The 25,828-nt window shown below is 41.9% G+C and overlaps 1 protein-coding gene across 11 annotated transcripts in view; it reads left to right on the plus strand.

Annotated features, from left to right (window-relative positions):
* Window positions 1-25,828, plus strand: part of msi2b (musashi RNA-binding protein 2b) — a 271,166-nt gene that overhangs the window by 148,344 nt on the left and 96,994 nt on the right. For all 11 annotated transcript variants that reach the window (XM_005928504.2, XM_005928505.2, XM_005928503.2 and 8 more), the window contains exon 7: window positions 1,032-1,080. In XM_005928504.2, the coding sequence (XP_005928566.1) occupies window positions 1,032-1,080 (49 nt within the window). The remainder of the gene's footprint in view (window positions 1-1,031; window positions 1,081-25,828) is intronic.

Genomic DNA, 25,828 nt, shown 5'->3' on the forward strand with positions numbered 1-25,828 from the left:
CTTGTGTGCCAAATGTGTGGCAAGAGGGTGGCACGAACAGCGTGCCAGCGCTAGTCTGCCTGGCTGCCAGGCACTTCTCTTTATCCAATCAGACAGTTCGGTTTGAGTGAGACCCCCTATTCTTGTCTCTTCCCATCTCCTCCCGAAGCTTTGTAACCCTCCCGTGAAAAGCACAGATGCACACTTGCACACTATTAAGCCTCCTCAGTACAGTTACACTTACCTATAGACCATAACCAGGGAGTGAATGGTGCAGAGTGCTCCCTCTTTTTGTTTCTGTCTGCTGCTGCTGCTGCTCTCTACTCCTCCATCTTTTTTTTTCTTTTCTTTTTTTTTTCTTAGACAACATCACAGGCTAAATGAGCATGCCTCAGTCTGTTTTTTAAGCATTTCATCAGCATTATAGAAAGAAGAGTGTGTCTAGAGATCTGTTTTTCGGGGATGTGTGAAAAAAAATTCTGCCTGTCTGTGTGTGGCTTTATTGGACATGATGAAGGATGATATTATGGTGGATGCTGCTGCTGCTGCTGGGGCTGCTGGGGCTCTGAGATGAGGAAGGATCACATTTGTCTCACACCCGCTTAGTATAATGTGTCTATCTGTCCCTCTCCACAAGACTGGACATCAGTGTTCATCAAAATAAACATATTGTCAACACTGTTTTTCTTCTTCTTTCTTTCTTTTTTCTCCTGGTAGTTTTTGTTAATTTTTCTCCCATTGCTGCTCTTCACATATTTGCCACATCTAATCCAGAAAACACGTAACGCCACTGTGATTGCATGGATTTCTTTATCGCTGAAATTCTAATCTATAGATGGACACGGAAGTGGTAACCCGACAACACAGCGTGAACTCTGATTTATTATGTGGGAGAGGGGTGCTGGGGAAGAAATCAGTGTAAAGGAGCGAAAATAAATATTCTAAGAGCAATTACTGCGAGTAGACGAGCTGCGATTCAATAGGGAGAAGGTGATGCGAGGTACTTGCCGAAAAGATTAAGCTAATGTCGGCACTCCTCTTATGTCTTCCAGGTTGATGATGCCATGCTTATGTTTGATAAGACTACTAACAGACATAGAGGTAAGTGCACAGCTTCTGTTCCCCCTTTCCTGATGTTTTTTTCCCCCTCTGTCTTTCCGAAAGGTGAGAAAATAGTCATTTTATGTCCTTTCCCCATGAGATAACACAGAACAGTTCCATTTCACATGATATTAGGTGTGCCATCTGTTCAACAATGGGAGCGTGTCAAAGTAATCAATAAGCTGGTACGGTGTTTAGAATGTTTGAGCATTAGATGGAGAGTGTGTGTGTGTCTGCGATGATGCTGGTGTGAGTGTTTCAGAGAGGTGCTTAAAGGGTGTAAAGATTGCGAGATGGTGGGTGCTGTGCAGTCAGATAACAGCATCAGATAAGACCCAGGAGAAGCACTGACTTTATCGCTTTATCTCATCAGCTCCTTATCTGAGATGAGGGGGGACATTTCTCTCTCAAGCAGAAGGACTTTCCAAAGACAGGTTTCCTCCCTGCACCACAATGCGGCGTCGGCGTATTTAAGCCAAGCGACACTCTTTTAGGCCCCGACTTAACCACTGGCAGACACGTATATAGGCCTGTCACTTATCCTCAAAACTGTGCGATGGTTGGTATTGCTGCCTCACACAGGTACGCTAAAGGAACTTTTTAGGAGACAGACTGTCCCTGGCTGTTTATGCCTGTATGTATCATTGTGTGCGTGAGCAGTCGACAGGCGCTGACAGGTATTTCCACAAGAAAAAGGAGCAGACACTGCTGTGTTTGTCACGCCAGTCAGCTCACTTGTAGGCAGAGCTGGCATCACAACCCTCTCACTCAGCTGGGCTGAGCATATAGATGTAAATATTTGTTTGCAGCGAAGAAGTCGTCCCCTCAAAGTGTATAAATGTTTAAGTGCAGTGTTCTGGGATCGAAAGCAGTTATTGTTTTGCGAGTGAGCTCTGTCTTTGGTTTTTAAGCTATATCCGTGTGTGAGTGCTGTGGAGGCAAACTCTTTTGAGTCTGGTAAACAGTTTCTAAGTGTGAAACATGTGAACTATAGTGGAAGTGATCTATGGCTTTGAGGGGATTTTGATCTGTAGTGACAGAACCCAGTGTGAGGTCTGCTTTGAGACGAAGGCTTTTCTCACACTCTCTCTTATTTCTTGCTTTTCTCTCTCCTGTCTGCTGCACCGCCAGCCCTCTGTGAAAGGGGCTGGGCGCCATGCTTGGAGAGTGTGTTAGGCGTTTGCCTTTGGGCAGCAAAATGCCCTTCAAATGAAGACAGTGATGGAGAAACAGCCTCCTTGGCAATTTTTCTGATGACAGCGGGCATATTTATATTGAGTGTGACACGGAGACAGGCGTCAGGTGCAGTTCTTCCTGCGGTTGCTGTTTTGTCTAAGTAGCGTTTTGATTATTTGTTCCAGTGGGAATTTGACACGGTAGATATTTGCTTTTTTTCATCTTGGGGGAAAAAAAACAAAAAAAGCACAACAGGTCTTTCAGATGAATGGCGCAGAATATTACAAACCTCTAAGAAGTTATTCTTAGAGGTCACATTAATGTGACTGGTCATATTTGTATTTGCCATATTTACTTGAACCTTGGGAGGTTATACTGTAAAAAGAAAAATGCTATTTTTACTTAAAACCTTTTAAAGGTGCTCTTTTACTGCTGCGCAACAGCAAAGGTTCAGATGGCCTCATTTGAATGTCATTTCTGTAGCTTTTTTGTTTTTCTCCCTAAACATTTCTTACCTAAGGTCAGTGCTGTATATTGCTGTATAATGTGATGTATTTTTTTTTTTTTTTTTTTTTTTTGGAAGAGCTTATTGTGTTTGAGATGCATGATCGACACTTGATTGTGAGTGTTTTCTTTGGGGCTGTGGTGAATTGGATAGAGGACAAACGTCACACTTCACTAGTAGCAGCATTGTCCTTCAGACGGTCCTGCGAGCCTGGCGAAACGACAACCAGAGGAGACATTCTCTACCCTTCTCGTTTCTACCTTTTCTTTTTTTTTTTTTCCTTTTTACTCTCTATCTCTCCCGGTCATTCAGTCTTATTCGTTTTTCCTTTTCTTCTATCCAGTCACACTATTTCTGTCCCCAAACCATCTCCCATTCTGGCCTGTCTTCGGCATCTCTAGTCTTTCTCCTTCTGTCTCTCCTGTTAGAGGACACTTGCTGTAAGCAAAGCTCCTCACAAAGGCACACGCTGCACACCATCTCCTTGGCATTTAAAGGAGTAGAATACAGCCAATTGTGTTGGAAATTGAACTCTCTAAAGCCTCCCTTCCCGCTGCAGCAGTTCATTGTGGGTGAGTTCAGTGTCTTTGCTGAGCGGCTTGGGCTGTCCAGAGGTTGATGCCAGAGGGCGCCTATTGTTCCATGTTCTACTGCAGTTCCCCCCCCCCCCCACCTCACCCCACCCTCACCGCTCCTGCTCCGCCTCCCTACAACCTTCCCCTTTTTTTTCTCCTGACATTCATTTTGTGACAGAGAGGAGAATTTCAGGGCATTATTTCACAAGATATTTTTAACTTTTCTTGTTTATGGGTGGTTTATTCGGTTGTGCAGGAGGTCCAGCAAACAGTGCCTTTGCTCCAAAACACAGACTGGGGACAGGGCCATGAGCACAGCAGTCACAGACTACACATACCAGTCATAATTTCCAACCCCCTCAACATGCCTTCACATGCCAAAATTGGATGACAAGACAAGCTATATGGGTGGGAAATAAAAGCTTTTGGTATAGCCCTGAGTCAAAAATCGTTCTGTCATCCCTTTACCTCCTCCCGTCCCGCTGGCTGACATATGATCTATGGTCTCAAATGTGATTTTCACTGTCAAACACAATTGGCAGTGCCATGAAGAGTGTTACAGGGGTGCAGAAAAATGGCATCTGTAAAAGGATGGGATTGAGAGCATGATGAAAGAGTGGCAAATATCATTATCCGCCAAAGCATTGGGGTTTAATTTGTGAGTTACAAGTTACAGTAGATGATAAATGAATTCTTTGTCTTGTTACTCGTAAGCGTCCCTTATTAAGTGCTACTCTACCACACCGTAATTAGCCCTGCTTCTCCACCACAGTAGCACTCTCATTGTACCCCACGTATAATTCAAAAGGTACCTTGTACAAGGTGAAAATATTTAGCATAGATATTATTCACGAGCAGCTTCCCAGCATCACCCTTACTACACACAAATCAAAACAAGAACCACACGCACAACAGAAATTAGAGCAATGCAATTCCGATGCTAAAATATACTTGCAAGTTTCACGGATGATGATTATGATAATGATGATGATGATGATGACAGATCAAGCAGTCCAGCACGGCACAGTCTCCATGGCAACTTGATCTGGTCACGATAAAAGCTTGGCTGCAAGCACCAATAGGAAAAGTGCATTTTTAATTATTGCTGCTTCCCATGGCGAAGCATGGGGGGTTTTTGTTGTTTGTTTGTTTTTTTTTGTTGTTTGTTTGTTTTTTTGTTTGTTTTTTGATGACCTGAAGAAGAATTACCAAATCTAAACATCAAGCTTGGTGTCAATACAGTAGCTGAGATATCATCTCACTTTCTGTTTGGCTGCTTCGCTCCAATTTCTATTGGCTGCAACAAACAAACTGTTTGAAAATTTAAACCAGTATAGTAAGTTGGTTTTTTTGTTTGTTTGTTTGTTTGTTTTTTGCCTGTCGCGTTTGGATCTTTAGCCATCAGATTTATTGTCTGAAGGCCAAGAAAGATGCCTAGCGGATTTACTTTACCAAGTGGCTCATCATGGCCTTGCCATATTGGTCCATTTGATTGACCTTTATTATTATTATTATGTATTTATTTTATTTTATTTTCTGTTGTTACAGATGGGACAGACATGACTGTGGGATAGAACAGTGAGAAAGAAAGAATAAAAGAAAGAGAGGGTGAGAAAGAAAAACAGAGGGGAGAAGAGATAGTGAGAAAGGGAGGAAGAAAAAAAAATACCTGGATCACCCGTCGAGAGAAGAAAAAACAGAAGAGAAAACAAACAAAAAAGAGCAACATAATAAACACCATCATGATAAACTAGCTAACAGTAAATAACAGTAGATACTTAAATGTTATTAATTAAATGTTATTGTGCAGCACGCAAGATCGACAGCGCGCAATGTGCTTTGAGGTAGCAGCCAAGAAAGGTGTAGTTTGTGTCTGTGAACACCCGTGTGTACACCTGTGTGCACACCTGTGTGGATCAGCACGCTTGTATTCAAAAGGTTTCTCCATGTAACGATGTGCTAGGGAGTGTGGGGAGCCATAGCCCCGTCCCCCAGGGCGTGAAGCAGGTATGGAGGAGAGGAGGTGTAGTAAGTTCTGTGAGGCTCTGAAAGAAGATCACCTCCACCAATTTTGGTCATGACTGGAATCATTTGCTACCTGAATATGTTCAAAGTTTCAGTTAAATCCAGAATGGCAGTCTCGTCTATTAGGTTGGCATGGGGGAGGTAACTTGTGTCAGCCTTGATCTGTGATGCTTTTGCTTTTCTTTGGCACCTACTAGCAATCATTTGTGCTTCCAAGCAAGGTCATAATCAAGTGGCAACTTAGGGTTAGCTTTGGACTTGACTTTATGAAAGGAATCAGATGGAGTGTAGTCTTTAAAAATCTGCTTTATGCTTCCAGAGTTAAATGTTTATTGTAAACACAACCTCAACTTTGACCTGTTCTTGCTGCAGGAGTGCTCGAACCACAGAAACAAGAAACGAGTGAAAAGAAAGTCTTATGTGGCCACCTGTATTTGTCTTCAAAAGTAAAACAGCGCCCATAAATGCCCATGTTTTAAAAAAAAACTGCTTTGCAGCACAGATAAGAATTTTTACAGTCTGGTACTAAAGCTAACTTCCCCCTTTATAGCAACTGTCCAATAACTCACCCATAAAACTTTATTAAGGCTCAAAGTTAGGGATGTGGCTGCATTGACTGACAGAACACAGGCTGCTGACTCATACAGTTGTGTCAGGCAACTGTCTGCTAGGCTCCACATCCAATCAATGAACTGGAGCTTTTGATTATGTTTGTAGTTTTTACCTCTTTTGGAGATTGTTTACTGTAATTATCTGGCAAATAATATGTATGATGTGTCAAGTATGTCAACTCATCCAAGAGTCAGTCTGCAGTCTATGGCTGGATAGGTGCTAACCAAGCTTGCTAGCATTAGCTAATAACTTAGCAACCCTCTTGTCCAAAAATGGTAAGTTATGGCTCCAAGAAACAAGGATGGCAATGATTCTAATGTTGAGGCCTTAAAATGGGGCTTCACAAACCTTCACGGTGGTTACGTCTATTGATTATATACAGTATACAGTCTTGAGCGAGTAACTGAGGTCACATAGTTAAAGAAAAAAATTGCTAAATGTTTTGATTGACCTCAAAGGTCACTAGGATGTTAGGAAGGATTTAAGAAGCCTAAAAAGGCAGCAGCTGCACTCAGAACATCTTAATCCATTTGCAGTAAGCTATTTAACTATGCAATGGTGGATGTTGCTGTGATTATGCTATGATGTTACAAAAGTTTGTTTTAGATCATATACCATCTTATTTCCTGTAGGCTCTATAAATGTGGAAAACATGATGGGGAAAAAACTGAATTCATTACTAGTATAGAACTGAAAATAAAATAAAATAAAATAAAATAAAACAGACCACAAGTCATAAAAATAAAACGAAATGGTTGTCACGTTGACATGGTTCTTTGCCCTCTTGTTCACTCATATTTCTTCGTGCTGCTGAAGAGATAATCCACTTTAACCTCTGTCTTTATTAAAGCTTTCAGAGTCTGTTACAGACGTAAAATTAATTAATGATAATCCTAAAGACTGGAAATGCAGCGGTGCTTAAAAAATGAGGATGTAACTAAAGCAAACTGAGTTAACTTCCATCCATCCATCCATCCATCCATCGCCATCTGCTTTGTCCGGGGTCGGGTCGCGGGGGCAGCAGCCTAAGCAAAGAGGCCCAGACCTCCCTCTCCCCAGCCACCTCCTCCAGCTTGTCCGGGGGAATACCAAGGCGTTCCCAGGCCAGCCGAGAGATATAATCTCTCCAGCGTGTCCTGGGTCTGCCCCGGGGCCTCCTGAGTTAACTTCACCTCAAAAATTTGAATGTTTATTTTTGGAGCACTTTTCTAAACCTAATCGCAGAGTGCTTCACTCCTTGCAGCAACCTCACACCAAGCAGATTTTACTGTAGTAGGATGTCCATAGTTGGTTTACTAACGGTTCTTGATGAATCTTCCAAATAAGCGAGCATATGGGAGCAAAGGATAGAAAATGCATCTGTAATTTGTAAGACGATCGGCAGTGTTTGTGCTAGTCTTCTATTTTTGTAAATAATCAGACAGTGTTTCACTGTGGTTCTGCCTAAATAATGGTCCTGGTCATGCCACACATACTGCTACATTTCAAATGCTAATCCAAGCAACAGTGACCATCCTGGGAGTGGGAAAAATTCCATCTGCTGATGTGTCTGTCCAGTTGTTGTCTGGAAAATCTACTTGAGTAAGGTATTGTCTTTAGTCCCGAAACATGTAGAGGAAGGTAGCAACTGTTTGCTCCTCCTGTCATATGCCAGAATGCCCTGAGCATAGAATGGGGCACATTTGTGTACTTTGATTCATTTGGTTTCAGTTGTTTCCAGTCCATGTATAACCTTGGTAAAAGCTTAGTTCATATTGTCAACAAAAAGTCAGACTTGTCCCAGGTGGGTGTTGGTCTCCACCAGGGCTGCCTTTTGCCAAAGATTCTGGTCTTCGTTTTTTATGAACAGAATTTCTAGGTACAGCAAAGGGGTGGATGGTGTCTGATTCACTGGACTTAGGATCTTGACTCTGCTTTTTGCAGATATGTGGTTTTGTTGGCCTTCATCAGGCAGTGACTGAGAGCTTGCACTGGGGTGCTTTGCAGCTGAGTGCGAATGAAAATTAGCACCTCAAAGTCTTAGCCAATGGTTCTCAGCCAGAAAAGGATGGAGTGCCCGCTCCAGGTCAGTTACTGCTCCAAGTGGAGGTTTAAGTATCTTGGGGTCTTGTTTGCAAGTGAGGAGAGAGTGGAGCAAGCCACTGACAGACAGACAGATTGAATATGCTGTACCGTACCGATCAGTTATAGTGAAAAGAACCCTGAGGATCAAAGTAGTCTAAAGCTGTCAATTTACAGGTTGATCTATGTTTCGACGCTCACCCATGGTTATCAGCTCTGGGTAGTGACTGAAAGAATAAGATACAAGCAGTGGAAATTAGTTTCCTATGTAGCTGAGCTTTAGTAATTTGGGAGGGACTTAGAATGGAGACACTTCACTGAAAGGAGCCACCTGAAGTGGCACCATTATCTGACCATGATGCCTCCTTGACAACTCCTAGGTGAGGCATTTCAGGCATAACTAAATTGCCCCAATGCTTACCTAGGACACTATGGAGACAATGGAGCTCTGGACTGGCTGGTCCTGTGATTACTTCAGTTATTTTATATTGAGTCATAATGACCCCAGCATAGCCCAACAATAAGACAACCACCTATGAGCAAGCACTTGGTGTCAAACTTAAATGCTAACTTAAAAGTAAACACATAGTGAGTGAAAACAGTGTACAAACAGTGCATCATGGGAATCCCCCCAGCAGGCTAGGCCTATTGCAGTGTAACTATGAGAGGGTTTAGGGTCACTTTAGCAAAATGTTTTAAGCCTAATCTTAAAAATACTAAAAGTTTCTGTCTCCCAAATCCAATCTGGGAGCTGGTTCCACAGAAGAAGGGCCTGAAAGCTGAAGGCTCTGTGTCCCATTTTACTTTTAAATGCCCTAGGAAACACAAGTAAGTTTTGAGAGAGAAGTGCTCTGTGACTGCAGGCTGATCAGGCACTATAAGGTCTTTAAGATAAAATGGGGCCTGATTATTCAAGAAGGAGAAACCAATAAGGGAGAAATGTGCTCTCGCTTTCTAGTTCCTGTTAGCAGCTGGCTGCAAAATTTTGGACTCAACTCAGGGTTTTTCAGGAAGTTTTTGGGATAGCTTGATGGTAATAAATTACAATAGTCCAGCCTAGAAGTCATAAATTGATTAAAAAGAACATACAGCTGTCTCTAATTTGTATTCCAAATTTCAGACTTTTTACCTTGTAATTCTGGGAGCTGAAAGGTAAAGAATATGATTGATGAAGAAGATGCATTGAAAAAGGAAGAAGTACTAGATGCCTTTGAGGCTTCGCTGCTTGGTCCCCAATTAGACTCTTACAATTCTAAGTAGTTCATTAATTGGGTCACAGTGAGTTTGTTTCCTGTGTGCAACATCTCAACTGCTAAAAAAGCAGCGTCAGCCAAGCAGCTATCGTCAAGTTTTTGTTCTCCTGCAAATCTTTAGATAATACCTCTGAGTTAAAATATTCGCAGGTGACACCATATCTGTTTTGGGCGATACATGCATTCTCCCTCACCTTTTTAATTACATCACTAAGAAAGATGATGAAATCCTAGTGTAACTTTCTTTCATATTGTTTTACAATAGTTTGGAACCAGACAGCACCCATTAGTGTAGCTTTATAATGACTGTGTGACTGATTGTAAGCCAAATTCCTTCTTTATTTGTATGATGCAAGTAATAGTAATGTGCAACAGTCTTGGGGACCAGGATAAAGAAATGGGAGGCTGGATTGTTTTAGTCACAAGGCTGCTTTGTATGAGAGAGCCACAGTGAGCGAGGCGTGTATTAGAAGCCATGTTCCTGGAGAAGAAGGGGATTCTTGGTGTTTGTATGTGGAAAGGGCCAATGCTGTGTGAATTTATGTATAGCCCCCTTTTTCTATGGGCTTAAAGGGCTGGTTTTCTTCTTGGCAGACGAACAGAAGGCTGCATTGTGTGTGTCTGTAATCTCTTTACCTGGATTGGCAGCAAAGCTAGCAAGTGTAGCTCCCAGTGTGGAATTGGCACTGAGGAGTCAATGTCACACTGAGCGAGCTGCCTTCCAAACAAACAAAAAACTGGTTGTGTCTCAGTGAGACTGTGTGTGGATGACAGCGTGCACCTTTTTTTTCTTCTTCTTTTTTTTTCAATTTGTGTGTCTTTGTACTTTTTATAGGTGAGTTTTGCAGCTCCCGCATAAACAATATAGAGAGAATGCCCAAGACGGTCCAACATTCGAAGCATCGTATTATTATTTAGTGGTTGTGTCAGGCTTTTTTGTGTGTCTGCTTGGCGCAGTTTCAAACCTGCGCTTTGTAGAGCAAAAGTCTTTGCCCCAGGATACAGAAGCTCATATATAACAAAAGCTTGAGTGGTATTAGGTGTCATTATACACCAACAATTTGACATAAATTTGCCTCTCCCACCTCACTTGGTGAGAAGAAAAAAATAATTGGCCTCATTATCTTTCATCTCTTTGGCACATTACATTAATTATTTTATACAAAGCCTGCCAGTTAGAGTCCTGTAACCTGGGAAGCAGAGCTGCGCCTCCACAGGTTAACTGTAGCTCACTGAAAAGCCCCAGTGCTTGACGTCACCACAATGCCTCATCAGCCACCGGTGCTAGGGATTGAACATGGCCGACTGAGCAGAGGATGTCTGTCTGCAAAGTGATTGCTGGCTCATTGACTGAGTGGGAGAGGAGGGGGAAAGGGGAGTGGGGAAAGGGAACAAGTACAGTTAGAGAAGAAATGGGAAGGAGAAGAAGAGGGTGGAAAGAAAGGGGGACCGAGGACAAGAAAAGCAGGAAAAGTAGAATAAAGGCATGGTGAGGGCGAAAGAGAGAAGTAAATAAAGAAAAAGGAGAGTAGCTCAGCGGCTCAGTGGGAAGCCTCCCCCTGCTGGCTCCTCAGGCTGGAAGCTGCTGCCGATGGCTTCAAAAGAGCGCCAGGCAGTCTAGGCCTCTGCTTCTAGCAATTAGAGATCACTCCAGCGGATACCTCCTGGCCAGCCTGCAAATCCCTCAAAAATACCCTCTGATTACTACTGTATGACACAGGCTGTTTACCAAATGGATCTAGCACTGCTGAGAGTGAGGGCTGATAATGCCTTCTTTTGTTCAGGCAAGAGAGGGAGCGGGGTCATTTAAGTTTTAAAGATGGCGCTTCTGCGAATAATTCAGACATTCATTTCTGCCAACAAAGGAGAGTTAACCAGTTCTTTAATTTCTTATTAAATTGCTTTGCAAACAAGTTGTCCAATGCTCATTTTTTTCTTCTTTTCTTTTCTTTCTTTCTTTTTTTGATACAATAAAACCTATTTGGACGCAACTAAAATAACTGTCTTCCCAGTTAACAAGGGTCAGGTGTTTGGAATGGCCGGCGTTCTCCCCTCCTTTTAAACAGCTAGCTCATGGCTGCCTCCACAGACGTCGTGGTGTTTACAAATCGCAGCTCCTCTGTGCCGTGACAACTGTACAGCAGCTCAGATGCAGAGCAGAGCAATCAGCAGCTGTGCCTGATTTCACTGATTGACACTGAGCTCACATCAAGTGGAGTCAGATATTCCTGCACTTTATTTTTTTTCTCCTGCATTGCTTCAGCCTTCCAACATGAGCAGACAGATTCCTTGTTGCATTCTCTCACCTTGACAGACCTGATATTAGCGATTAGTGTGAATGTCATTTAAATGGCAGAGCTAATCATACACTCTGGGTCTACCTCCACCGGAGGGCCCCTCGCCTTGGCCTAATCACAGTGACAAAGGAAATGATGTGTTTAGCCACTCTTAATAACTGCTCCAGCTCATCAGCTCCTAGGCGAGCCGGCTTTATGACCAACCTGTGTCTCACCAGGGAGGAGCAGTATAAAGTATGGAGCCTGGCCTCTGGCCCCGCTGCTTCCTCTTAAAGCTCTTTGTTGTGATCCACATCCTGACATCAGAGACCCAACACACTCACCTTGAAATGAGCACCGAGAATCACAGTACAGTCGCACAGTTGTTGTGTATATTTCTGCCAGTAATTCGCAACAAGCACAATATGACGTACCTAAGAGACTGGTGATTAAATGGTAGAGAATCTTTCTCTTGCTGTTATGTGTTTGTTTTTTGTTGATTATTGCTAACATCCACCCTTCTACCCATTTCACTGTAGTCATTTATGTGTTTTAGGCTTCACAGTGCTTCACAGACCCAATGGGTTTGGTTTTAAGTTAAAGTCCGCACTGCTGGCCCTGCATGGCCGCTGCAAGAGGAAGAAGGATGAAGGCAGGAGATTGTGAGAGAAAGCCTGGGGTTTTAATCTCTTCCCCATGTTTATCTCACCACCAGGAGACAAACCATGTGCCATTAAAACATCAGCTACTCCCACTGGTTAGCTGCGCGGCCGCACCTCTGAAGACATTTGAAGGGCAAAATAAAAGCGTTGGCGGGGAAAAAAGTGTAGAACAACACATTTATGATTGAGAGGCATGCTCTGGTTTTTTGCATGTATTTTAAAGCTGTATAGATTGTGAAAACATCCATCCATCCATTCGCTTCTGCTTATCCTTTTCAGGGTCGCGGGGGGCACTGGAGCCTATCCCAAATGTTGCAGGGCGAGAGGCGGGGTACACCCTGGACAGGTCGCCAGTCTGTCACAGGGCAAACCCACAGAGACAGACAACCATCCGCGCTCACATTCACTCCCAGAATTCCCCGTATGGGCAATTTGGATTAATCAATTAACCTATTGTGAAAACATGTATTTATTTATTTATTTGTTCACCCCTGTGCATCTACAGGAGAGTTCAGTGTGCACACAGTGACTCCACTGCAGCATGTGTGATATAAATTCTCTGTGTTAAAAGCCGAGAAGAACTTATATGAACAAAAAAATAAGCAAACATATTCGGTCTCAGCTGCTATGGGGAATCAGTCTCTTCAGGAAATGAAAATGCCAGCTTGGAATTGTCATCATATTGAGAGTTAGCCAACCTTTGACCTTGTAATACCCCCTCAGCTTTTCTATTTGTGACCTGCTGGATGCTCTTAGAAAGTGAAACCATCAGGGAGGATCTACTGCTCACATCATCATTCTCTGAACACCTAATAGTGGATTTACCAAGGTTAAACCTCCTGTGAGATTGCAGCCACCGTGACCTGGAATACTGAGTTTACATCCCCTCACACACAAATGCACACACCCCCACACATACACTCACTCAAAGACATAAAATGTAAGGCATGCACAGACACACAGGAATACAAGTACAATTTACACAAACTTGTTCACTTGAATCTGGATAATATGCAGCTGTTACAAAGTACCAAAATCAAGATGTTTAAAAAAGAAAGAGACGTGCACAGAAATGCAGGAATACTCTTGATGTTCATGAGACTGTTACAGAGACAGACTAGGGAAGCGGTAGCCTCCCTCTGCATTGTCCCCCTGTATTTACAGCCTGATTGGTGCCTACCCAGGCATCTTACAGCTGAGCGCACCACTTGAGGGAATTAACTAAGTGTCTGCTATGCAGTGTTAGTAAAATATGTCGCTTCAAGTCTTTGCAGGAATTTTAAAAACATGCTGATCACATGGGCATGGTTTTGGAAGCAGTCACACCTACAGACGCACTGCAGAAACACTGGCAGTCCTTAGAAGTTGTGTGTAGTAACTTATTTTGAACAATTTTTCTGCAAACAATTTAAGTGATGATGATGATGTGTTCGCTTGAAATTAGAAATTACATGAAACGAAAAGAGTAATTTCTTTTTATTTCACCAGACAATTAGCTGGCAGTTTATGTTTATTAAATAAGGAAGGGTTATTTTAAACAGATAGGATATTAACTTACTAGAGACTAGAGACACACTATTTAAAGGAATTTGCTGGTATCTCACTGTCAAACAAACAGTAAAAAAAATCACTCATCAGCCCTATTTTTTCTCCATATCTTCAATATAAGCTATCAAATTCCATCACAAAAGGGCACCAGAAAACTTCCAATCACATCTCATCACAACTTCTTTGTAGTTTTTTTTTTTTCCGCCTTTAGTTGTCCCTCTCAAGTGTGATGGTGGTCAGAATACACCAACCCACATTGAAAATCACAATCAGCTGCTGAGCCACAGCAATCACTTCTCACAGAAGAGATTGCGAGCTGAATTAGATTACATCACCTCCAGTCCAGGCATCTAATCTTAGATTAAAGAGATGAAAAAGGAAAAGGGAACAATCTCTGGTTTCTTTGTTGCATTTTTCCCCCATTTTCTTCTCATCCTTTTTGCGCTTTCAGGGTCAAACTGAGTGTCTTTTAAGTGTTTAACAAACATGCCAGCCATCCCCCATTTCAAAGCCCGGCTCCCCACACCTTCACTTGCATGCTGTTGTGATGTCTAATGTGTATTTGACCAACTTTTTTACCACGTTGGCCCTCCACGCTGCTGATTGGCCTCCCACAGCCCTGCTGGTTTACCACTTAAACAGTTGTAGGAGTCTTTTTTTTTTTTCTTTTTTTGAAGTGGAAACTCTTTTTATACAGAGGCAGCCAAGACAATCATAGCACTGCGGGATACATCCTGCCACTGACTCGTTTTTTAAATTTTTTTTTTTGTTTTGCCAGACAAGATAGACTCGCCGATGTGCTCCTGCTTTTTTTTTTCCTCTTCTTTTCTGTGCAGAGCAGTAAAATGCAGCAAAAAGAGCAATTTTGTCTGCCGTCATGAACAATGAAGCATCTTTAATAACAAACAAATCAGAAGGAGCACATGGCGTCTGTCCCCATATTAATCAGCAGCCTTCACGCTGCTCCGTGTGTTTGCGAGAGCTGGGGGGTTGACAGGCCCGAAAATGACACAGAAACACACTTAAGCCATTTTATGACCATTACTTGTGGCAGACGATAAAGACGCCTTTGGATAATGGCGAGATCCTTTACATGACTAAAGTGATGAGAGATGTATTTATCATCCCGCATCACGCAGCTGCTGCGATGACCCGCAATGGTGTTGCGCATCTGTGTGTGTGTGCGATAGTGTAAGTGTGTGTGTGTGTGTGCCTCCACCCTGTTATAAGGGTTGCCTAGTCAAGCGTAAGTGTCAGGGTGGAGATGCCTGGCTCATTAGGTACCATGGCAGAATAATGTATGAACAGCGCTTGCAAATGTTCACACAGGTAGAGAGACGGAGCAAGAGGGAAAAGAGGGGGAGGCAGCCATTGTTCTTTCTTTCTCTCTCTCTCCTGTCTTTTCTGTCTCTCCCCGCTGCATCCTCCTCCTCCTTCTTCTCTTCCTCCTCTTCGTTCTCCGCTGCCAGTTTCTTCTTTGTGTGTGTGCACGTCAGGGGGATATTTAGGCTCCTCGGTCACATTACGCCCTGCTTTTTGATGCAGAGCCGCCACTCGATGGGTTTAAACCATTTATTCATAGATTGATTAATTTATTTATTGGTTTATTTAATTCAATTCATCGCGTCTTGCATGATGCTTGTTTTGTGGCTCTGTTGCTCGATTGACAGGTTGCCAGTCATGGTAAGATTCCATATCCCATCGGCGTCATGCAGCAGCACGTTGCTAATTGAGTTGAATGCGTAGCTCGTCTCTCCTCAGTGAATCCATCTGTCGCCGTCTTGTCATCAGTTTGTTCGCACTTGACAGGTTCCAAGTCTGTCTTTGTGTGTTTAACTGTGCGCCTCTGTGTAGGTGAGCTGTGTGTGTGTGTGTGTTCTTTTTTCTTTTTTTTGCAAGGTAGTGTGTAAGTGCTGCAATGCCTTGTAAAATGGGTGGCTGCCCATTCTCTGTATTATGTGCCTTGCCCTGCTGTATAGTCCCACAGAGAGCAGGCCCACACACTCTTTATGTGACATTGTCCACTACACACTCATTTATGCACATGCAGGCAAATGCAACACCTCACATTGCACAGCCCACAATCATTTGAACTAAATGTGAATTTGTGGTTCTGTGGATTATTTATTTTTTACTCTTTGGCTTTTTGGTAAAAGTCACTGCTGCATGACCTTTGACCTGTTAGCTCTTCCGCATCTGATGAAGGGATTAAGAAGTCTTTCTCCCAGTTGCCTTTTTCATATTTCGAGAGATATGAAGGGGAAAAGCGTTTCTCTGTGTTTGTTTACATGTTCGTTCATGTACACATCACATGGCGGTGTAAATGTGCGCCTTTCGGGCTTGATCTATATTGGGCTGATGCTGAAAGAGACTGAACTTAAAAGGGAGTGTATCCGTGTGATGTGTTCTCTCTATCAGTAGATAGATGACGTCTACGCTGTGTTTTACCGCCTCACCTTCATCACTGTCTTTCATCGCCGCTGCCAGCCCCTGTCTGCTCCCCACTCTGTTCTCTCAAAGGTGTGTGCATGTGCGAGACAGATAGAGAGACACAAAGAGAACGCAAGCGTGTGCAAGGAGGAGAAGTTGTGCGTCGCTGTGTATGCTGATGGCACTTCACACAGCAGCGTGTGTCCTGGCTTTGATACAGTACAAGTATGCTGTAAGAGTAGGGTGAATGAAGACAGTGTTTGAAAAAGGAGGTTCGCTGTGCTCCTCTGTCAGCGTGCTCTGGGAGGGATTCTGTCTCGAGGAGAGCCTTAAATATCTTGTAGGCCCTGAGTGTTTCTCGATAGCTGTAAAGACAGCTTTACTGTCTGCTTTTGTGTCTGTGCTTGTTTTTCGCTCTGTTTGTGTAACTGGATCATGTGGGAATCAGTTGTTCAGTACTACAAACGAGCACCACCCTCATCATCAATCCTGCCTTTCATGTTTTATGAACTTTATGAAATACTCTGACGTGTCAAGCAATTCAGCCCACTGACATACTGTACATTCGCTGTGTACCTGCTGTGACTAAAGTATGTGTATACATGTAAATCGCCACATCAACACAATACACTTTACAGTTTGATAGATATCTAGGCGTGCGTAAAGCATTATAAGTGGAGCGCATATATTTCATACCTGAAATTCTTGTGGTAAGCATATTTTCTGCCTGATTGCATTTGTTTGTGCCATATCAAAAATATGTTTGCAACGCTGACTCTATATAAAAGACTGCTGTAACATCACGATCCTTGATATATGTTATTATATGTTGATATATGAGTTTGATTTACTTCTTGGTGTTTGCAGAGCCCCCATGTCTACTTGTCTTCTGTGTTTCCATCTGTATGTATGTGTGCCAAAGTAAACTTCCTGTTTTACTTTGAAGGTTAGTTTTCTCATATCTCTTACTGTGTTTTTACTTCCTGCTTTTATTCGTTCTTCTGATGTTTTAAATGTACCCACTTTCTTGTTTTTCAGAATAAAGCTCATCTCTAGTTTTTTGAGTTTATATGTCAGCATTTTAGTCTTCTCTGAAATTTTGCATGATATATATGTAAAGATGGTTTCTGCATCTTTAAGTTTATGCAGTAGTGTTTTGTGCACCATCATTTTGATGTTCAGGCACCAGTAATTACTATATTTGCATGACATGATGGAAGTGTCATTTATCAGCTAATGCTGATGCTAATGTTTAGCAAGCTACATGGCTAAAGAGTCCCTCACACAAGAGTAAAACTATAACAGTAACCTCCGTATGACTAGAAAAAAAATCTGTGGTTTCTCAGTGATGGCACCAATTTATTTGTCAACTCTCTAAGTACTGAATGCGACTGACTGCAATCACTCTGAGATAGATTGGTAACAAAGGTTTGCAAACAGTTGCAATCTAATTTATGAACAAAGACAGGTTGCCAAAACATTGCTATCAATCTAAATGAGTTTGTGCTAATGAGTACAACTTGCACTGCATCTCTTTGCAATAGGGGACTGGACTCTACCGGTTGCCAACTGGTTGCATTCTGTTTATAACCTTATATCGATCAATGTTACAAAGCACCTGTTTCATTTTACAGTTAAACTGTCATCACACATACCTATTAATTAGTGGTAACTAACTAGTAAGGTTGATAGATTGTTTCGAGTACTGTGCTTCTCACCCATTGTCATTTTTTGTCAAAAGTCTTAACAAAATCAAAACATCTTGGCATAATTCACCAGATATATAGCTGTTAAAAGTGGGAAGCAATTCACAGAGTCTGAAAACTTTATATGTCAGGCTTTTAAAAAATGCTTTTAAATGTGGTTCATTTTAACATGGGAAACTATGGGGTTTGGAGCCAGCCTCAACTGGCCACTCCAGGAAGTGTGGTTTTCAACCTCAGATGCTGCCACTTGGTTTGCAATCCACTTCTATTTCACTCCTTTTGAACTAACTAATTGTGTATGAGAAGAGTTGAGACACTAAGACTCATTTTTCCCCTTTGTTAAAACATATGTTCAAAAGTGACAAACTTAAACATAGGTACTATGAGTAAAATATGTATCCATCCATCCAGAATAAATGTGTGCCACACTGGGATTGATTGGTTTTGTTGGAAAGGAAACAGATTTTCCTCAAAATGTAACTGAGAATATGCTTTGGCTGTGCATGAATACAATTTTTAAACAGACAGAGCTGCATTGTGAATTTATGTTAATTTGATGTATTCAGATGTTTGGGAAGATGTTAGATGTTTTAAGTAGGAGTTGGTGAGGCATTTGACACGAGTTGGCTCAATCGCCTGACACCTCATAGTGTACACGCACGTGCACGCATGTGCATATTCACGCGTACACCCGCGCATACATACCTTCTTCCGAGCCGCCACTGTTGAAGAGCAGTTGCATCAAAGGCAGCTGTCTCTTATCTCACTTTATCTCCATCATCTTACTCCAGCTTACTCGTTCTCGCCTCTGTCACTTCACACATTTTTTTCTTCTGCTCATTCCCTTGTGCTTCTCCTTCTTTGTTTCCCGCTCATTCTCTTTCTCACCTTTACTTCTCTCTGCTCTGCCTACCTGCCAGGGAGATTCTCCTCCAAAGAGAACTGATGTTTTTTATTTTACATTCATCTACTATTTCTGGAGAGTTCACTTTTCTCTTCTTTCTTTTTTTGAAATGCCGCTTCAAAGGATCCATATCACAGGTTCTTCTGTGTCCAACAGCCTACGAAACCTAGTCCCACCTCCCCCACCTCCACCTCCACCCCCACCCAATCCATCAGACAGAAGCAAGCAGCCTCACCGACTCCTGCCTCATTTCTCATAAATTAGTCTTACCTCTCACACACTTTCCTTTTGTTTCTTGCTCTTACTCATTCCATTCTCCCCATGCCCTCTCCCGCCTTCCATCTCTCTCTGGTCCTCACATTTCATTTTTCTTCCTACAAATGCCACACAGCAGTCCCTTAAGAAATGTCATTTCTGTCTTCTCCTTTTGTTCTGTAATTTCTCCGTGTCCCTCCTTTTCTCTTGGGGATTCATTTATCGTTGGCTGTTCTTCTGTCTCCAGCTCTCTGATCTCTCTGTCTCCTTCTCTATGTATGTCTCTCCGTCTTTGTCTCCGACACTCCCCCGCTCACTTTCTCTCGCTACTTCTCCTTTCCCTCTCTCCACACACAAATAATTCATTATAACTCTAGAATGTAATGCTATCACAAATTTGAGGTGATTGCACAGTATTTCTGCCAAATTCTAGTGTTAATGATGACACAGTAGAGGACAAATCAGTGAAGTAGAGTAAGGACCGTGTCTTTGGGAAGCCAGCGGCACGGAGCACTTCGCAGTCAGGTGCCCCTGCAATGAGTGCCAGGGGCGTGCCGAGCATGCTTTGGTATTTTCGTGGCCAGGTGCGACGAGCACACCTGCGGTGCACTTGGACCCAGTGTGGGCTCAGAAAGAATACATTAACATACATTATGCTGGAGGCTTTGCCAATCATGTTCACGCTTTACATCAAAGATAATGGAGCCAGCATCTCAAATGTCTCTTAAAAGTTATATTCATTCAACTTGTTGAAACTTGAAGTTTTCCCCAGTCTCTTTGACCTCTTTGACCTGTGCTAAACTGTGCTATGGATCCTGTGCTATAGCACAGGATCCATAGCACAGTTTAGTTTTTTATATTTAATAAATAAACGCTGACAGTCTTATAGAGGACTGCTTTAGCTCCCTACTTATTCTTTTTTTTAATCTTATTTTAGCCGATTTTGTGTTTGAATTAAAATAAATGTGTTCCCAGTAATGACCCACACATAAATTCTTTCTTTTTAACAAAATTCCTAATTGTTTCTGGGAGCACCGCTATAAAAAATTTAACCCAAATGATCCCGTGTCACATTATGTTGATGATCTCAGTGAAACGTCTTCCTGTATCATAATTAAAAATGCTCTAGGCGTTACTTTGGAGGACTGACAGATCTTTTTGCAGAGAGACGTGTTTTGAATGATGAAACTCTGTTTTTCTTTTTTTTCTTTCTTTTTTTGGGAAACTGTGAGAACTGCTTTCAGGGTGTGCAGCATGCTTGTTGAGGTAATTGTGAGGCAGGATGCATACGTTTAGTCCAGCATATTTAGCAGCATATTCTTAGATTACCGATCAATCTAAGAAGTTAGCCAATATGGCAGACTTGTAACTGGAGATATTGTTTTGAAGCATATTTCAGTGAGGGAAAGCAACTTAGAGCCAGCTGGCCAGGCCAGGAAGTGCTGCACAGTGGCTCTTGTGTTTTTCTTATAAATCACTATATGAGAAACGATTTAATATGTAATTTTAAAAAAAAAGTATTCTTCCTCTGTTAAATTCTGCAATTTTTACCACCTGAAAGCTAGTTCTACATTGTTAGGTAAAGCGGTAATCAAGGTTTTGTTTCTTTTGCTTTGTTTTGTGTTGTCACAAAAATACCAGTGGTCAGTCTGGTAAATTAGCATTTGTGCACTTTGCATAGGCAACAAGCAGAGGAGGGAAAAAAACAAAAACCCCACTCTGCTGTTTGTGAGATAATCCCTGTCACAGACAGACACTGAGCTTTAGCTCGGATGGTTCAGAGAAAATTGGTAAGATGTATCACAGAAATTCAATGCTTCAAATTTGATTCTGATTCTTCTGTGCAGGGTAAACCGGCACGCACATGCTCCCAAGTGGTCAGAGAACCAATTTGTTAGGCCACTGACAACAGACAAGCTGGTTATATGAGAACACACAGGTCTTATCGCTGATGTTAAAATACATTTGTCAGATTTGTGTGGACCAAATTTACTTATGCATGCCTGACCAGTATCTTTTTTTTCTTCTTTTAAACACAAACAGAACACTTTGTGGGAATCTGTTTTTTCTTTGTTATTTCAGCTTTTGGTAGATGACTTTTTTTAAAGGCTCTACAGACCGGCTCTACAGTCTGCCTCACTTTTTTAAAGCCACAGACCAGAGAGGAGTCGTGGAGACGTGGTAGCAAAAGAATCACGATAAGGGATCCAGAATTTTGCTTTGGACCTTTGGAGTTTTAAAATCTTTGCGCCTTAAACCTGCTTCCATGGAACGTTTTGTGGAGCACATTCTTATAACGCCTCCTCTCTGTCTCTAAGCCCATTTTTGTCGAACCAGAAGTGACTCGTCCCTGGTGGATCTCAGAGCTAAGATTCCACTTGAGAACAGTTCTCTGGCGAGCAGGCATGCAGGCACTTGTGTTCCATCAAAATGCTAATAATATCATCTGCAATATCCAGAGCAATATTATTGTGTGCTAATTGGTGAAAAAAATTGTTGATGGGAACACCTGCCCACCCCGCTACTCAATTATTTTTAATTACAATGGCTGTAATAAAAGGGAACAAATTGTGTAATGATCAATGTTTCTTCAGTAAGGTGACAGTTTTGCTCTTATTGACTTTAGCGCAGCCATGTGTTTCTCATTTAGATGGTGGGGAGATACTTGTTTGAGTCGAGCTGCGCTACGCAAATGCGGGCCCTCAGGAGAAGAACTTCTCTTCCCCTTGGTTTTATGCAGCATGATTTATTCATCACGCCACATGGCTGTAGGAGCGGTTTTGGGCAGTTCACATGTGCTGCTGTGTGCCGTCTTGCCTCACACCTCCTTGAGGTTCAGCACTTGAAAAGGTTACATTGTCATACGTGTGTGTGAAGGATGGCGGGAAATAAGAGTATAAAAAATGCAAATTGGGAAGTATGTCTGAATAGAGCAGAACAATACATAATAATTGCGAGAGATTCGTTGAACCAAGTGGGAGTGAAAATCCGTTATTTTGAAACAATCCCTGTCTTCCAAATTGTCAAATTAACTTTTTCTGCAGCAGTGGCTAGTGAGAGGGGTAATTAATAGCTTCTTTTTGGGAAGTTCTTTCCTAGTACGTGTCAGTTTTTCTAGCTGCTTTCAAAGTGATAATGCTCACCGGCTGCTGCCCCAAGGGACTGCTCCATCTTATTAACTTGTCTTGGGAGTCAGGGCTGCCATGCAGCCTGCTTTACTGCCTGCAAGGACCTGCACTATCCTCTTTTGCCCAAAACAATCATCACTTACAGTATTTCTTTGTATTCCAATGTGGGTTTGTGTCAACGGGGTAATCAGCTCACAGAAGAAGTGAATAAATAATCAAGATACAGTGACTGAATATGATCACTTTTTTCTTTGCAGTTGATCATTTCTGTAGCCTGACTACACACGGATGTAAATGTGGTGTTCAAGAGGGAAGATTCAATGAAGGAAAGGTTGAGAGTAGGGAGAGTAGTCCAAGGCTTTCTCTCATGCAGATTCAGCACAACTTTGAGGCTGAGTACAGATCCAAAACCAGCTTGCTTTATGCCACATTTACTGGAACTGCTTTCAAGTAAGGTAACATGAGTCCAAGGACTCTGGTACTAAAATTTGTGTTGAGATCCTACTGTGTCCCAATTATTGTAGCACTTACAGGACAACTCTAACCACTGTGGATCAGTAATGTCATGGCCAATAAGTGATCAAGGTCAATATCAGTGCAGATCCCTACTTGTGAGCACAATATGAAGAGAACTGACCTAAATTAATAAAAAGAAATATTGAGAGCGGCGATGATAGCTGCACAGAACAACTTCAGTTCATTGAAGTGGGCACGTGAACATGCCTCACATAGCTCTACGGATGACACGTGGAGGCATGAATCCATCTTTCAACCCAGGAGGACAATGGCAGTCAGATGCATGCATTTTGTCTACAGTTCTCTCTTGTGCCTCTGGAGTTTATTTAGCTCTCAATCACTCACTTTTTTGTACTAAGAGAATGATTTATGCCACACTTTGAAAGCCGCTGTCATGGCTAAAGTGGCTGAATGTAAAAGCAATAGGATTGGTGCAGATGAGTAGCCTAACATGTGGAAAGAATACAATCCAAGACCCCTGAACAAAAAGCATGTTGTAATTTGGATGTGTGGTGACAAACACACAGGGTATGTGTGCAGGGTAAAAATTGGCTCTTCACTTTCCTTGTCGTTACCAAATATGGGCATATTTCATTGTGGCACTTCTAATAAAGCATGAGATCATCCGGTACTCGGGTTATAGTGAAGTTCTCGCTTGCAGAAGGAAGACAAATGGCAGGTGTCTGCAGCACAGCCTGTTAATTCTTACACATAACGACTGACTAAAATGACCACCTATATGAGAGGGAATGTTGAATATAAAGTACTGAAATATAATATCAAACTTTCTCACCTGGGACAACCTGATATGAAAGTTGCATATGCCACATAGGCACAAATGAACTGAGCAGTAAGTCCACGGCTCAATTCCTAGGTAGCTGTTTTTCCCCTTTACCCTTTCCCTGCTGTAAGTGTCCAATAAAATTGTAAAAAGCCAATAAAAATTAAATAAATCCCCCCCCCAAAAAAAACTTTCTCACTGCTGTTTACTTAATGATGAGCTGAGTTTGTGTCTGCTGAGAAAATCAATCTTAAAAAGATTTAACAAATGTAGACAAATTAGCCAGCATAAATTAGCCAGAGCATATTCATTACGCCTATCTCTCAGTGGAATACAGCGTGCACTGCAGTGTCTTTATCGTTTAACTGCACTATCATAAATGTAATCATGTATTTCATCTTGAAGTCTCTAATGGCAATAAACCCTGCCTCTCAACTAATATATATGGTACACATCTAAGTAGTAAGAATGATGGTGCATGGAGTTTGAACAGAAATATAACACTTATTTTACATAGCTTAACCTCCATTTGAGCCTCCTTTTAGCACATTTTTCAAGCCACTTCTTATCCTGCTCATGCCTCTGTGTTGTTGTCCTGTCTTTCATGCATCGATAGATGGATTATTATACATCCTTATTTGTAATTGGAGGGCAGGTTAGACAAGGGGATAATTAAAATAGTGTGTGTTGCTACTCCATCTATTTTCTGTTGCTGTCTTGACACGTGGCTCGGTGTGTTTCTGTGCCCTCCTTTGTCCTCCAAGTTAATATTGTTGATGTGGCACTTACTGAGGACACGCAGACTTGCTGACAAACACAGAGTAGCGCTCCCACATGCACTGATATGAAAGAACTTATCTGCAAAAGTGGATTCAGCAGTGTTGTACATTTAATGTAAAGAAATTCTAATCTTATTCAGTTTGAAGTGATTTTGGTTAATATTCTTAAGCGAGGCAGTGCTTATGTGTCAGTTGACAGAAATTGACAGGGCTGTTTAGATCACTGAATAAGAGGTTTTTCATTTGTTGAGCAAAAATGGCTTACATTGCACAAAATGTCTATTGAAAGAAAGCTAGACATTAATACAAGAGGTTTGCTCTTTACTTAGGAAAGCTCACAGTAGCAGCGGAGATAAGTGGAATATTGCATGGCCCGACAGGTTGGGTTCCCAGCTGGCAAAGGCTGGCCATACAAGGATAGTAGTATTGCCTCCAGCAACAGGAAAATTGGAATGACTGTGGCAAAGTCATGGATACAACATCCAAGGCGTTAGGAGGGAGCCATGTGTTTGTTTCCGTGAGTCTGGAGGCCAGTCCTCATTATAGTGGCTGGTAAAATATTACAGTTCAGCTGACACCATCTAAGTGAATTGTCCAGAGCAGTTTTGACAGCCAGTGGAAGGCAGGGCTAGATTATGATGGATGATGACAACAGGGGTGATACAGAAAGATGTGTTTTGTTGCTCATGCAAGAACTAATACGTACGTACACCTAATGTGGGACAGTTTTGGTGTCCCAAACACACACATACACACAAATAGATATGTCTGATGGTTATGCTGAAATGTGTAAAATGGCTGTGCAATATTTCATAGCTACAAGCTGCTCTCACAGCCCCAAAAGTTCTTGTAAATCTGAAAATGCATTCTTCACATGTGTAAAAAAAATTGCCATTGTTCCTCTGCCACTCCATCTGCTTTTGTGATATTACTCTTGTGTTATGCATGTTTGTTGGTAGATTTTGTTGCCTATTTTTTGTTTGTTTTCCTCTCGATACTGTTTTATTTCATGAACTTGAATAGTTCCTCTTGCAAGCGAAAAAAAATTAATCATTTTATTGATGAAAAGCTGATTGCAGTCTTTCACTAGTTCTCTATTTTCTTCTGCAGCTTGTTCAAAGGAGGTATCAAAGCACTAAAAATGTTGCTTGATGGGTTTTGTTTTGTTTTTTTCTTCGGTTAGGTTTTTTTGGTTTTGCATAAACACATGAAGTTTTCATTTCGGTTTTCAGGATCCATGAAACTCTTACTCATTTGAATGTCATTTACAGCTGGCAGTAAAGGGAGAAATGAGTAAGTGAAGACCAAGATACATTTAAGATAAAACTGCAGGGTAGAAGCAAAAAGCACTACCTTCATACAACTGCAAAGGAATGTTTAGTGGACTCAGTAGTGGTGGTGCACTGTCCCACTGAGCAGTGTTGATGCACATTTGTCAGTCACCTGAAGGAAACTTTAAAATGTGATCTACAGAAGTCTGTGAAGCTTAAGCAGAGATTATGATATGGGTGGGCCATTTATATGGATACACTGTAATAAAATGGGAATGGTTGGTG

This window comes from Haplochromis burtoni, unplaced genomic scaffold, assembly GCF_018398535.1.
Source record: "Haplochromis burtoni strain Fernald_Lab_line unplaced genomic scaffold, NCSU_Asbu1 Contig_115, whole genome shotgun sequence".
NCBI classification, from domain to species: domain Eukaryota; kingdom Metazoa; phylum Chordata; class Actinopteri; order Cichliformes; family Cichlidae; genus Haplochromis; species Haplochromis burtoni.